This window comes from Corapipo altera, unplaced genomic scaffold (genome assembly GCF_003945725.1).
Source record: "Corapipo altera isolate COAL_440 unplaced genomic scaffold, ASM394572v1 112, whole genome shotgun sequence".
In the NCBI taxonomy this organism is placed as follows: Eukaryota; Metazoa; Chordata; class Aves; order Passeriformes; family Pipridae; genus Corapipo; species Corapipo altera.
In genome coordinates, this window is record NW_020884899.1 from 323001 (window position 1) to 337966 (window position 14966).

The 14966-nt window shown below is 37.6% G+C and overlaps 1 protein-coding gene across 8 annotated transcripts in view; it reads left to right on the forward strand.

The window, feature by feature from the left end:
* Positions 1 to 14239, forward strand: part of TTLL7 (tubulin tyrosine ligase like 7) — a 62704-nt gene extending 48465 nt beyond the window's left edge. For 6 of the 8 annotated variants that reach the window (XM_027648869.1, XM_027648871.1, XM_027648874.1 and 3 more), the window contains 4 exons: positions 1288 to 1368; positions 5090 to 5250; positions 8802 to 8975; positions 12340 to 12460. In XM_027648869.1, the coding sequence (XP_027504670.1) occupies positions 1288 to 1368; positions 5090 to 5250; positions 8802 to 8975; positions 12340 to 12460 (537 nt within the window). Of the gene's footprint in view, positions 1 to 1287; positions 1369 to 5089; positions 5251 to 8801; positions 8976 to 9297; positions 9417 to 12339 lie in introns of all 8 variants that reach the window. The other 2 variants (XR_003528581.1, XM_027648868.1) reach the window with 2 other exon arrangements.
* Positions 14240 to 14966: the final 727 nt, after the last annotated feature.

Consider the following 14966-nt stretch of genomic DNA (forward strand, 5'->3'; position numbering starts at 1 on the left):
CACTCACACACTTTTTGGCTCTTCTGGTCTGCCAGCCTAGCCTTCCTCACATCCAACACAGTCCTGAGCCTCGCAGTTTATCAAAGACATGAAACAGTGCCCAACTAAAGGTCAATTAAAACACAATCTTAAGATATATAAGCAGAAATCACATGCTATCTGAATCCCTTTTAAATATTTAGTGCAAAGAAGCTAACACCAGGTTGGAAAAGAAAAAAATTAAGACAGAAGTTCTTTTCTGAGTTTAGAAGAAATACGAAGGGATCTGGTAATTTAAATGGACACTTGGGTCCTGGTGCAGTAAGCACAGCCCGTGGTGAGTCAGTCAGTCATCTGATTCCTTGTCTGGCCCGAAACCTCCTCTGCTCTGAGAGCTTTCAAAATGTTGAAAACATCATCAAACTGCATCCGAGTGGGAAAGACCTCCTCTAATGATGGTTGACTTGTGTGATGCTGGCAGATAACATTCCTAACCAGTAGATTGGGTCTCTCACCCTTGAAGCAGAACTCAAATGGTTCATTAAATGTCTCTGATGCCCTGGGGTGTGTGTTCCTGTGCCAGGGCAGTGTGTGCTCGTCTGGAGGGGCCTCCTCACACAATGGCAGTGGGCTTAGAAGTGCACTGCCTAGTGCAGAATTCTGTAGAAACTCAGCTGGCCTTAGCCCCTCCTGATGGCAAATAATACCTCATCAGGGAAGGAAACAAGGAATGGTACACTGGTGGTCCGTGAGGCAGAACTTGTGTCAGGTCTGGAATGGAACAGAAAGAAACTATAACAAAATGACGGTGAAAGGGTACGTTCACAGCTTGAGCTTGTTTGGTAGGCTCCTTGTAAAAGGAGAGTATTGCAGTTGATGCACAATAACTGAGAGAAAAGATGTTCTCCAGCTAACACCTAATATCCCCTGTGCAACACCCCCCTCACTAGTTAAACAGATGAGCAGTTGTGCATTATGGAACTTAGTGCTGTGTTCAAGGAATCGGAGCCCAGTCACCCAAGACAAGTTTCTGACTGCTTGGCAGTGTATGGCTGTCTAAATCAGGTAGAAAAGAGGGCAGGGTTAAACTCAAACGTTGCACATGTCTTTGCAAACGTTCTCCCCCATAAATTTGCAAATATTTTTCTATTTGTTTTAGAGAAAACTTTTTAGAGAAAACTCTTCTAAAAGACCACAGTGGTCTTTTAGAGGTTCACAATTTTAAGCATTAGCAATGCTCATGAACGAAATACCAGCTTTCAGTGGGTTTTTTTGTATTTTTTATCTTGTGTTTTACAATGATTACAGATTATGGATAATTGGAAGTATCATAAACCAAAAGTGTCATCCTATTGGTTGTCAAAACTGGATCCAGCAAAGCAACGAAAAGTAAGTGACATATTTCATTTGCTGAAGGTCAACTGAAGTAGATGCACAGCAGTGTTTCTCCTGGTGTTTAGCAGTAGCTGGGAGTGACTTGAGATGCTGAAATCCTGGCTATTGATACTAACATATATATGAATTAATTCTGTTGTAGGAAATCATGTTGCTCCATATTTGGAAAGCATGATTATCCTGGATTATAATTTAAAAACCAATTTCTTAAAAACTTAATCTGGTGAAAGAAAAGGAAACAAATAATTAGTAGCTTAAATACCTAATTTTATCTAACATTCTTAGAAGTGTATTGAGTCAGCAGGTTTGATTCATAAGGGTAAAACAAGTCAGCAGTTTCAGACCAAGCATGTTAAAACTCCATCAGAGTTAGTGATGTTGCACTTGGCTATTTGAGTTTTTGACCCACAGTATTAGAATAGATTATATTGAATAAAAAATGGACCTGCCAAGCAAAGAATTTTCTCCTTCAATTATTTCAGAAAGCCCACAATAAAGGGAGGTTCTGCCCTTTATTTGACTGGCAGTCCTGTTAAACCAGGGGTACATGTAGGATCAGGATGACACACACTGATCCAGGTTGTTACTCACAAAAACTACACAACCAGAAACGGCGACTTTTTGCTCTTCTGGTGAGGATATCTTTTACAACTTAGGAGACTTATCATTCCTGAAGCACTAGCGAGCCCTTCATCTTTGCTTGCACTGGAAATGATTTGCCTTTTTTTTAAACTGCTTTTAACCTCAATCCCTTCAAGCAATCAGATAGTTATTCTTGGAAGGGTAGTTTATAAAAATGGATTAACTTTGACAATGACATTGCAGCTGAGGACTGCCAAATGTCTTTTGTTGATTTGAAAGATGTATGTTTTATATTCCAATGAGGTGGCTGAAGGAGAAGTGAGCACAAGGTGGAGAATATTTATGCATGTAAGGAATCTGTCTCAAAGGTACCTTTCCACAACTTTGTGAAATACAAACCAGAATCTCAGTCCCCTTCACTATGCTTACTGGGAAATTCTAACACACAAGAAGAAAATATCTGGGCAATGTACTAGATTTCACAGTGTTCATCCCTGACAGCTGTATTTGCTTAACAATTATTGAGCATGGTGTAGAAAAATTAAACTTCTGCTCATATTCTTAGTGTGTAATATTCAAGAATTACAGCACAAGAACAGGAGGCATTCAGAAGCAAGCTCAGAGTAAACCAACGCAATCAATGCATGCTAAAACGAAATTTAACCTCTAAGACTTTCAAGAAAAAGAGACTTCTTGGGGGGGGAGTTATGACTGCTTCACATTATATTACTTTACATAATTTCTTTAGAAGTGTTTTGATGCTTACCAGAGGGTTTTGAATATGCTCTTTCATAACATCTTGTTCCGTTACACCTAGATAATTGCTTTTGTTAAAGTAAATGTTGTAAATTAAAGTAAACAGAAAGATGAAGGCAAGCTAGGGAAATTAACTTAGAAAAGTGAAGATGTAGGTTTTGTGATTTCCAGCCCTTGTGCAATGCCTTGTCTCTTTTCCTAAATGGATGATTGAGGCCATGTTTGTAAATTAAGGACAATTAACTGGTACATTTCCTGCTCTGGCATATTGACAAAGAAAAGTAATTTTTTTTCCCAGAGTACCTGGCAGTCTGTGGCTTGCTCTAAGATACCCAGTTCTTAGTTTTCTTCAACTCCAGGTGCTAAAGTAAAAGAAAAAGCTCTACATTGGCATCACTGCTCTTAGCTCATGTCTATTGGACTAGCGAGAGGCTGTACAGGGTGGAATTGTTCTGTTCCACCCAGGCAGGTAAATTACCACTAGGCAGTGCAACACTGCAAAGAAATATATGGTTGATCCTTACGTAATTTAGGGACTTAGTTCAAATGGGTGGATACAACCACAGATACCTGCCATTAGTGTGGGAAAGCCTCAGACAGGTGAGACACAAGGAAAGGTGCTTGAGAAGCATGAAGACAACAGGCTAAGGCTGCTAAGGAAGTGTCTGAAAGTCTGGACCCATTCCTCAGGCACGGGGCAATCCAAAACCTGGATTTAGCTCCTGCTGTCACAAAAAAAGATAAGCATCCTTAGGTTATAATTTCTTCCTCTTTCCATCTCACTCTTTGGGAGGAGACGACTATGGGTGTGAATTTTAGTGGGCTAGACACCTGCATGCAGAAAGATTCCCAACAGAGATGACAGTATTGTATTTGCATTGGATTATTATGTGCATGGATTAAGTGCAAGACCTGTGCATGCAAACTAATTCTGGGTCTTCAAAAAGAGCTTAAGTAACATGGAAACCCCATATTTCATCAAGGCTGACATTATTAGGTATCTATAGATTTTCTGCCCATTAAGCACTGCTACACAGCTTCCTTGTGCTATTGCAAGCATTTTATTTATTTATGCTTTGTTTCCTTCATGGTGTCCTGTCAGGCTATTTATAAACAAGTTTGTTATGCAGAACCAAAAAATTGCAATTCTACACCATGCTTCCATACTTTACTGTTCTACTAAATCTCCTTCACCTTTTGAGAGACCATGTGAATCAGTTTGTCATCCATAACTGAAAGTTTCCTGGGAAAGCATTGTACTTTCTCATTTACAAAATCCTATATCAAATCAATAAATACCTCCCTCTGTTTACCACTCACTCGAGTCTGACTGGCTTTTGGAAGGTGCTGTCAGGCAAAAGAGGCAGAGAGGCTGTTTCCTTTAGAGGAAATTATGTTGATTTAACTGACTTTTTGTTACATGCACTGTAGGCTTTTTTGTAGGACAGATCTACCACTGTTCCGAGTGCCAGTGTCAGGCCTAAACACTGCTTTGGGCACAAAACCATTTAGGTGCTGTCAGTAAGTCTGGGAATAGTCAGAATCCACGACACTCTGGAACCTGTTTTTCTCCAGGTGTTGTGAAGGGAGCATAGGGGCCCGACTTGAGAGAACATCCAGATATTTCAAAGCAGGCAAGGCGAGTCCCAGCTCCCTCCCACGCCCCAGTTCAGTTCCGTGGGATGTGCAGAGATGTGTCCAAAGCAGTGCTGAGCTGGGTGTGCAGCTGCCTTGGTGCCTGTGCTGTACAGAATGCAGCTCAGCTCCCACATCTGCACGTGCTTACATTTAAAGGTACTCTGTGTAGAATAAATCCATGACATTTCTATAAATGTGGCTATTTTAAATATCTTGCTGATCATTTGCTCACTTATTGATTTTACTGCACTATCTCCTGCCAGCTAAACTAATATGGTTTGATCCAGAGTAACACTGAGCAGTTTGTAGCTCTTCAGGCCATTTTAGTTCTCTGTAAAATAGAGGATATTTTAAAAGGGGGTGAGAAAAGAAGATATATAATATTTGGGTTGTTAGTTAAGTTGCTTCTAGTCTGTAATTGTGTCCATTTTGTTTCTTTTTAAACTCTTTTTGTCATTTAAATTAACTAGTATTGAATGGACTGAAAAAAATAGAAATTAACTTTTCTGTAATAAAAATAAAATATTTTGATTTGGCTTTGCAAAATGTTATTGACAGAAAAAGCATATAATAAAAGTTTGCTGATGAATGCACAGAAATGAAACCCAGACATCTGTGGGAATTTGTAGCTCTGCAGTCATCTGTGTGTGTGTGTGTGTGTGCAGTCAGTCAGCCATCAGCTGGTTTTCGGTTTTGCAATATGCCTTGGCTTTAATTTACTTGGAATACTCTTTCCTAGGTTTTGGATATAGTCAGGACAGGTGTTCGTGCAGTTCTGCAGCATGTGTGGAAAGCTCCAGACGTGGACAGTTTGCATCTCTCCCGTCTGTTTAACCGGGTATTTAATCGCTTGCTTTGGAGCCGTGGGCAAGGCCTATGGAACTGTTTCTGTAATTCAGGGTAAGCCTATTTTTCTTTTCTCAGCCTTCTTCATAACTTCAACATTACAATCAATGCTGGCATACTTTGTTGCTGATTTTTATTCAAGAGAATACTGTAATACAGTGAACTTGGTTTAACAGCATCTAAAGATATAGTACAATTAAATCTAATAATCTAGGCCAACCTTTTCAGAAGTGGAATCCAGTCTTTAGTTATGTATTTACAAATATAATAATCTAGGGAAAATAATCTAATTTTCAAAATATCTGAGCCTTAAGTCAACTCTTCCATGGGATGGTGCATGATTTTCAGGCCAGACCACTGTGTCCAACGTGGACTTGCCATCAACAGAAATCATTGTCACATCTGTTTGAGCTCCAGACTCAGAAGAGTTCAGTCACAAGTGCATCTGACACCTCATGCCAAATGCAATGTCACTTCTGTGATTTACAAATAATGAGTTCAAATTTCTGTGCTTGATTACATTTACTGTTTCCCATACTGGTGGAAGCCCAAGTACATGCAGAATATGAAATATTCTCACTGAGGTAAAAGTCTTTGAGCCAGCAGAAGAGCTCAAGGGAGACTTGGATTTTTTGTTCATGCAGAACAAGACTCAGCTGACTCCAAGGTGGAGCTATTTTTTGGCAAAGATCCAGTTCCTTGTAGGAGGAGTTGCTATGTAAAAGATTTAAAAAAAAAAAGTAAAAGTAATATACAAATATCCAGCATGGGTAGAGATCACTCTGCATGTAATACACTTAGTACCTAATTCGTGGAAGGAAACAAAAAGGCCGTTTGCACCTTCCCAGTCTGTTGTTTGTTCAGTTGAAGCACCTTCTGGCCATGGAAGGCAGAGCTGAGAACTCCTGCCAGCACCTCTGCAGCACAGAGGCCAATTCTCATCACTGCCCTACTGTACCATCTTAAAGAACAGACTGGGATAAGCACAGGGCATGTGTAGAATTTGGGAAAACGTGTTGGGAAGGGGTATTAATGTGCTGATGTGCACGACTATATGAAAATATATTAAGCAATGTGGTATGTTAACTATTCATAAGGTATATGTCTTGGGAGAAGACAGCAGCTGATAGCCTTAAGGTTTCCTCTTGATCATTACATCTCTGCTTGGTATGTGCTATTTTAGGAAAAAGAATGAAAAATGAAAATCTCAGGAGAAAAAAAAGAGATGTAGATGGTTTCATAAAGCTACATTTGTTTTACTGTATAATAAACAATTAAAACTAATAAGACAAATTGTTGACTTCAGATGGTTAGAAAAAGACTAACACATAATTGACCATATTGAACATAATTGACCATATTGCACAATCAAGTGTACTGGTCTTTATTTGATCTGGTGAGGACTCCATGATTTCTTACCAATATATGGAAACTAAAGTTACAGCACAACAAATTAAGCTTACTTAGGAAACAGTACTCTGATCCCTGTTGACTGCAGTGTAGTGGAGAGTAAACTGAATCTGTGTAGCACATGGAGGAGGTTGCACAGGCACATTTCTCTGAAAGCCCATTAAAAGTCACATGCATGTGTCCAGATGTCAGCCTTTGTTATCAGGGTAACAGGACAGCACTGTGTTTGTAGTCAGCCATAGTTACAGCAGGCCACATATTATTTTTCACTGAAAAAATTCCTCTTAACTGTAGGAAAGGAATCACAGACCTTAAAATCCAGAAGTTAAGGAATTTATCAGGAGAGTTTCTTCTACAGGATTTCTGAGGTTTATGGATTAAATTATAATATAATTATGTGTAGCACTGTGAATCTGTTGAATGAATGTAATACTTAGAACTTCACCTTGGTACTTTCTACCAACCATCACATGACTTCATGAGGAAAGAATGAAGACAATGGATTAATTTCCAGATAAAAATACATGTGGAAAGTTCCCTTGAACTAGAATTGAGAAAAATATATTAAAGAAAATAGTAGCTGTTCAAGTAGTACTGTGACGCAATGATCTTAGAGGTCATTTCCAACCTAAATGATTCTCTGATATTCAGTTTGTGAAATTAAACAGTTTTTATCTGTTATATATGTATTATAGATTAATATATTTGTAACAAACAATACTTCTTAATTAATTGTATGAATAAAAATTAAGGAGAAATGCTTGCATCACTTGAAAATTACGTTTGCAATGAAAATTCTGTAGGACTGAACAGTTTCAGCTGGAACGTGTCCTCTGGAGGAGCCAGGCTGACAAATCGCTTAGCTATACATACAGCTTATCTTTTAGTCATTAATGGCCAAATGCCAACCTAATCATAGAATCACAGAATGTTAAGGGGTTGGAATGGACCCTATAGATCACCCTGCCATGGGCAGGGATGCTCCCACTAGACCAGGTTGCTCAAGGCCTTATCCAACACTGCCAGGGTTGGGGCATCCACAGTGTCCCTGGGCAACTTGTGCCAGTGTCTCACCACCCTCACAGTGAAACACAAGCTCATTTCAAAAATCTAACTAGGCAGCAGTAAGCTTGCTGGTTCCTTGATGTTGCTGTGAGGACAAACTGTCTGTACCAGCATTGTCACTGCTCATCTCCATGGACAAGGTTCAATCATCTTAGATGCTATGCTGAGGCCAGATGCAGTAAATTTGCCTCATTCTGTGAAGTGCTTCTTTCATACACAAACAAAAACCCTCAAGCTTACAAACTATCTGTGCTGCTGGATAATAATTTGACCAAAAAAAAAGTCTTTACAGGGACCGTGTTGCCTTTTAAAACAGATGGAATGACCCGTAATTTGGTCAGAATTTTGCACAAACAGGAGTGTTGAGGTGTATGCAAAAAACCTTTGTAGTCTTCTGTGCTAAAACATACCTGCTTTATGTTAGTGTGGTAGGGTTTGGTGGCTTTCTTTTCAAAGAGAAATGTCTGTTTAAGAAAACAAAAGGAATGTTTCTATAGATGTGTTTTTCAAGTTGCACTTAATTGTAGCAGACCAACCCCATATGACCAGATGAATTAATAAGTGGTATTTAAATGAGAAAACCAAGAGACTCTCCTCGTATGATTTATTTTTGATAAGGAAGCAGAGCACGTACTAATCTCCTGTAAATGAATTTTGTGTTTGTTTCTTAGTGTCATGCCCTTAAAAAAAAGAGTATTATTATGCTGTGAAGACATTTAGAAATAATTTGTTACTTTTATTAATTCCTTTAATATCAGATTTGCATTCAGGTGGCAACCTGTTAAAAATAATAAATGTTTTTTGTTATTCCTGTTGTAAGACACATAGACAATTATGTGACAGTAAATGTTCATCTGCTAAACGTAAGTAATGGCTCTATAAACACTTAAGGGAACAAACCAAGTGAAAAATGGCAGTGGACGTTTCCCATATGAAGATTAACTTCTTAATTTGTGTTTTGGACTCAGCATTTGCCAGTATTTGTGTTACACTGTACAGACCTTTCCTGTATGCAGGCAAGGTCATGCTTTTCTCTTGTTTCTCTGCTGTTAAATCTGATAGAAGGCAATAAAGCTCTCAGATTGCAATTTGTGACAGAAAACATGAGTTTGTGTCTTTCTCCATAACAGGAGCTCTTGGGAAACCATGTTCAGTAAAAGCACAGAGGTGGTGACTCCTGAGCAACTGCAGTGTTGCCAACGAATAGTACAGCTTTGTAAACGCTGCCTGCTGGTAGTTTACAAATACTCATCAGATTCCAGAGGATCCCCAACTGGGATTAGGCACCACTGGGATGATACAAGGTATAAATTTGAATATTATAAGTGTAATGGATAGTATTGGAACAGGTTTCAGTCTGTGTTGCTACCACTCCACTTTTCTTTAAGCCTGGTTCGCTCTGTATTTAAGGGAAAAAAAGCAAACTCCCCAACATTTCCCTTGCTCCTGGGTTTCAGTCATTCCAATCTCACCAGCCCACTTCTGAAGTGCCACCAAAGGAAGACCTGATACACAGATCTTGGGTGAAAGTGCACTTATTAAACTCTTGATTGCCCACTGCCTAATTAGCTGCAGCAAAGGCTTTCCATAAAGTGAACTGAAAATTTCCTTTCTTCCCCTTCTCAGATCCCTCAAAGTCACTGTTTCCAGATTTGCATTCCTAGAGGTATCCTAACATGTCAGACACTTGTGGCTGCACATTGGCAGTGGGATGCTATAGGGGCACAGCTCCAGCCCAGGGTCAGGTAAGTGCCATCTCATTTACTGTATTGCACAGGTTTGCAAAGTTCATTTCCAAAACCTATAGGCTGAAAGTTTTATTATTTCATCTTACAGAGCATAAATATATTTTCAAACCTTGCAAAACAGCATCATATAGTAAAAGAATTATTTGGCACTTACCCGATTCTCCAGTGGCTGGTTTAGTTCTCCAACTGGATACAACAGGGATTACAATATTGTCAGTACAGGGATTACTGGAAATGCTCCAGCTGTGGAAGTCAATGATTTGGGATTAAACAGTCATAGGTGGAGAATTAAATGTCAGTTTCAAATTACTTAGGTTCCAAATTCTATCCATAATGGCAGTTTTAATTATTGTGTATATAAACTTACAAATGCTTTGTTTATATAAAATATCTTATATATATTATTTCATAAAAGGGCTTTATGAGTTAAACATTATGTGAAAAGCAAACTTTTGATATATTATCTGTTAAACTTATTTTATGACTTAATTGCTTATTTGATATAGCTCAGATTAGTTACTTGATACACTGAACCTATTTGTTATTGACATGTGGATCTTAAGACACTCTAACTTAATGTAAAACCAATCAGAAACTGAATTTGTTTGGTCACAGCAATAGTAGAAGTATGTTAGCCACAAACCAAATCATAGTCAATATTACCATCTACTCAGCTATAGCAGGAGTATGGTAAAGTCATTTGGATTAGCTAAGACTAGAAAATCTTCAACCTTGAAGTTTTTATTGCTTTTACTGTTAATGCTGCAGAAAATTTTACATCATGACCAACCACAAACTATTCAAACTGCTCAGATTAATGTGCTGCAGCTAACAGGCTTGCCTTTGGAAAGCAATGAAGGAATGGTCCAAGAGAACTCTCATCTCCAGTTTCTGTGTTTCTTTGGATGTTTGAAGGGAATTTATTCATAAGTTTCACAGGGTAGAGGGATTTCAGCCCTTTTCATACGAAGTATCAGTAATGGAGTGTCATGACAACTCTGACCGATCTAAGTTACAGTTTTTATGTGTCCACAAATGTTTCCTCTATAGCTGAGTACAACAATATGCTCTGTTACTGATATTCTGAATCTGTGAAATGAAGGATACCTATGGAAATAAACACTTTTACCTGTTATGGTCCACAATTGTAAGGTAATGAAATATTTTTCTAGAAATGGGAAAACCACAATACTATTTCACTTAAGTTTCTGTTTTTAATGAATCTGCACTATTTATAATAGTTTTCTTGACTCGCCATAAAATTGTATGGTGCAAGAAAAGATCAGAGTATAATTCAATACATGTATGAGAAGTCAATTTTTTCAAGACTTTATAAAATTTAATTTGAAGAACTTTGTTTTTTCTGAGCGCTAACCAATTTTTTATTTTGCTTGTGATTAAGAAACAAAGTATGTGAAACTAAAGCTTTCAAATATTACACATAAGTACCTCTTTAGCTGAGAAAATTTATTTGTATAGGGAAAGAGAAGAAGATAATTAAATTTATTCTGAATCCTATCTCTTAACTGTAAATCCACTGTATGTCATGAAGGATACAATGCTCCTGAATAAGAGCATTGAAATGTTTATTAATGACACTTTTTTCATCAAAAAATTAAAAGTGTAAATAAAACAATGGAAGAGCTCAAAAAATATGCCAAAATCTCTTAAAAAATTAGCTAAAATCAAGCTGTATAAAAAGTCAGACTTTAATATTTATATAAATTCACCTGTGTTGTAAAATTAAAAAAAAACCAGAACATCTACTGCTAGGTCCTTACATGTTGCTAAGTGATCTTATCTATTACATGGCAGGTAACCCTGGGAAGTATCAGAGGTTTTTACTGTATCATCAGGCTAAGGCAGGACTCGGGCTGGTGACGTAGTGAACTGTCAAGCTCAACATCAACCCATTCCAAATCTGACTTTATTTTTTTGCAAATTGTTTAAAAATATATTGGTGATAATATTTTATAATAAAACTTTTTCTCAAGCTTCAGCAAACCCCCTGTGTACGTTTGCTGTGTACAGTCTCCTGCTGACACTGTGGTGCTGTTTCTGTCCATGTGATCAGTCCTTTAACTTATTCATCATTAGCCCACATGATTCACTAGAACTGTACAACAATTTTTAAGCAATGATTTATACAATTTGTTGTGTTAATCCTTCCAAACGTTGACATAATTAAATGTGAAATTCTAATTACTATGGATGTTATTTTTGCACACTTAACTGTGCTCATTTAATGATTTCTACAATTAGGTAATTATACCATGAAAATATTTAAGAATTAATGTTAGGCATAAGATAAACTATTGTTTGTAGTATTATATGAAATACAAGCTATACAGTTGCCTGAATTTAAAAGATAAATAGTCACTGACGTGAATTACGAGGTGTAGCATCATTTCTTCCTTTACAAGAGTAGTGATGATAACATGTCTATTGTTAGAGAATTAGAGCTGGAAACCAAAGCTGAAAATCTTTTTTCTTCTCTAATAATTTTTTTTTTCAACTTAACTTTTTATAAGCTGTTTAATGCCACTTGCAGTTTTTGCCTAGTCTAAATTAAATAAATAGTACTATAATAACAAAGACTATTGGTCGAAGTATTAATTTTTGGTAGTAGTGTTACACAGGGTTTCATTGTTTATTTGTTAGATGGCTTGAAACATAAAGGTCTAGAAAGCTGTTTGGTCCTCATACAACATTTTGAAATTTTGCAAAGAGTTTCTCAGAGTTTAGATTCCTTTTCTGAGTTATCTTGTGCCTATTGCCCTCCGTGTTTTATAAACAGTGTTTACTGTACCCAGTTTCTTGCATACAACAATTATAAGGTATGGTGCATAAACATTAATTCTTTTGCTCTTGAATGTTGCTTTGTCTGTAAACTCTGCTATATTTTTCATATCCTTTCTAGGTATTTATTGCCAGGACCTTCACTGTTCATCCTGAAATCATCCTCATCCAAACTTAGCTGCAGTTCATCTGGAATGCCTCGCCCTAACATTTTGTTCACACACAGATACAGTCACTTGTGAAGTTAAAGGAAAGTTGCTGTTTGTAAATAATAGCACCAATATTTTTTTTTTCAGTTTAAAATTTGTGATGAAGTTAAATATAAACACGGTTATATATTTCCTACCATCATATTATAATAAAATTTAGCTTAAAACCTACTGTAAAAGCATAGCTTTTCTGGGAACATAATAAATCTTGTTGTTTACATACACATGTGAATGTGTAGATCTTGCTAGGTTTATAAGTAATTCCTTCCTACTAGAAATGTTATTTTTGCTGCAGAATATATAAAATGGAATTGATCTTGAAGATTCTATTACAGTATTACATTATTTTGTAAGTATAATACTTTGACTTGAAAATTATTTATTGTAAACTATATTATTTATTGTCTCAAGTGTAATTGATCCTTTAACAAGGCAGATAATTAAAAACCTCTAGTAGAACAGTAAAACTGTAACAGGCATTGAAAACAATATGATCAGTTCTTGGACATGTTTAAAATAAAAGCCAAAACTCTGTAAGCCAAACCTAAAGCAGACATATTTTTATTTCTCCTCTGAAATGAGAAGATCTATTTAATGCTGCTATTTTTCTTAAAGGACATGATATAGTATCTTTTAGCCAAAGCAAAGGCATCTAGTAGACAAACAGTAAAATATCAGTTAAGCACTGACTTTCTAACTGCATTATTGTGATAGAATGGAAGCTGATGTTTGTTTCCAGATTTTTGGTCACATTACCTGTGCCTTTAGGTTTCCTTTGGGAGCAGGAGGTCATCTCCAGCTGCCCAAGCATGCATGGTGCACAGTTCTTCTGTTTTACTGCACAAGTGGTACAGCAGACATTTTAGGAATTACTGCAGCTGTAATGTATTGTTTCAAACTTTAACTAATTGGTTTGTTGTAGTTTTTAGCATGCAATCCAGTACCTACTGTGGAATGTATCCTTGCAGTGGACAGTATTTTCTAGATTGCTGACATGGTTACATGTTGGACATGTAGTTCATTTGAGAGCTCTTACTCAGATCCAGCTTCCTGGGGCTGGCTGAAGGGCACAAAAATAAAACAAGCCAGAGCAGGAACTTAGCATTAACAAGATTTGTAGCCTGAAAACATCATTCAGGTTTTGCTACATACAGCCATTCATCCCACTCAGCATTGTGTCATGTGAGCCTTATTCATTATAGAAATAATTATTAAACAAATCAGTTAATCTAGATTTAAAAATTAATTAAGTTTTTTAACTGAGTAAAGAACAGAGTAGTTATTATTTACCAAAGACTTGTGTACTTATCAATCATTTAACCCTGACATGTGTTTGTAAATTATTGATGTATTTCAGGTATACTTAAAAAAATAATTTGGGGGCTACTTATCCTCAGGAGCAAGTATGTTAATAGTTTTTGATATCCAGCAATTTAAGACAAATTTAAGAGACTTAAGAAATTTGAGATTGAAGTTGTATGGAAATGTGTTGGTTTTGTTTTTGTTTTTTACTTTAGTCATAGGATATATAAAGCTGGGAATTTGGGTGAGATTTTTGATGCCTGTCTGTACTGCCTCAGCTCTACAACTGCAGAAGACTATTTGTAAACAATTAAAAAACTCTCTTTAGATTAGCCAGATAAAAGCAGTCTTTTTTTCTGGTGAAGTCTTTTTAATTTTTGTGGTAATATTAGTTCAGTAATATAACATTTGCATTAATTGTATATCTCTTTTGGTCCATACAGTGACTATTAAAGCCTACCCTGGTTATCTGTGAGACCTAATAAAAGCTGTAAATTTTCTCTCCTTGGAGAAGGCTTCCATTGTATTCTACTTTTGGCCATAAGATCAGCTTCCAACCTAGCTTGACAGACTCAAACAGAGCTTAGGTAGGAGGTTCATATGTCTTTTTATTTTTCCCCCCTTTTCCTTTTTATTTTTTAAATCTCATTATGATTTCTATTCTCAAATGCCAATGCTGGGCCAAGTCAGTCTGTACAGAACACTCTGCCAAAAGAAAGAGGGCTACTAACCATACCTGTGCAGCATGGCCAGACTGGGGAAAGAAAATACATTTAGCATGTACAAAAGTGGAACAGACAGTGGTTTATGTCTGACATTACTTAATATATTCGTATTTCTGATAACCTTTCCTGAAGTGGTCCTGTGTTCCTCCTAATGTGTGAACCGATACCTTCAATGAACGTCGTGCTCCCTTTGCTGCCCCTCAGAGCCAGCGCCTGTGGGCTGGGGGGCACTGGGGGGCACTGGGGGGCACTGGGGGGCACTGGGGGCTGCCCCTGGAGCCCAACCCCGGGCGGTGCCACAGCTGGGAGCATTTCCCCTTTTCTGTGCCGAACAGCAGCATTCCCTCTGCGATCAGAGCCCTGCTCCTGGCAAATATTAACTGGGTCTGGCCCGAAGCTCCTGCAAGGGCTGCCGTGGTGGCACCTTCAGCCCGGTGCCCGCAGGTGTGCCCCGCTCACCTGGGCCCACCTTCAGCCCGGTGCCCGCAGGTGTGCCCCGCTCACCTGGGCCC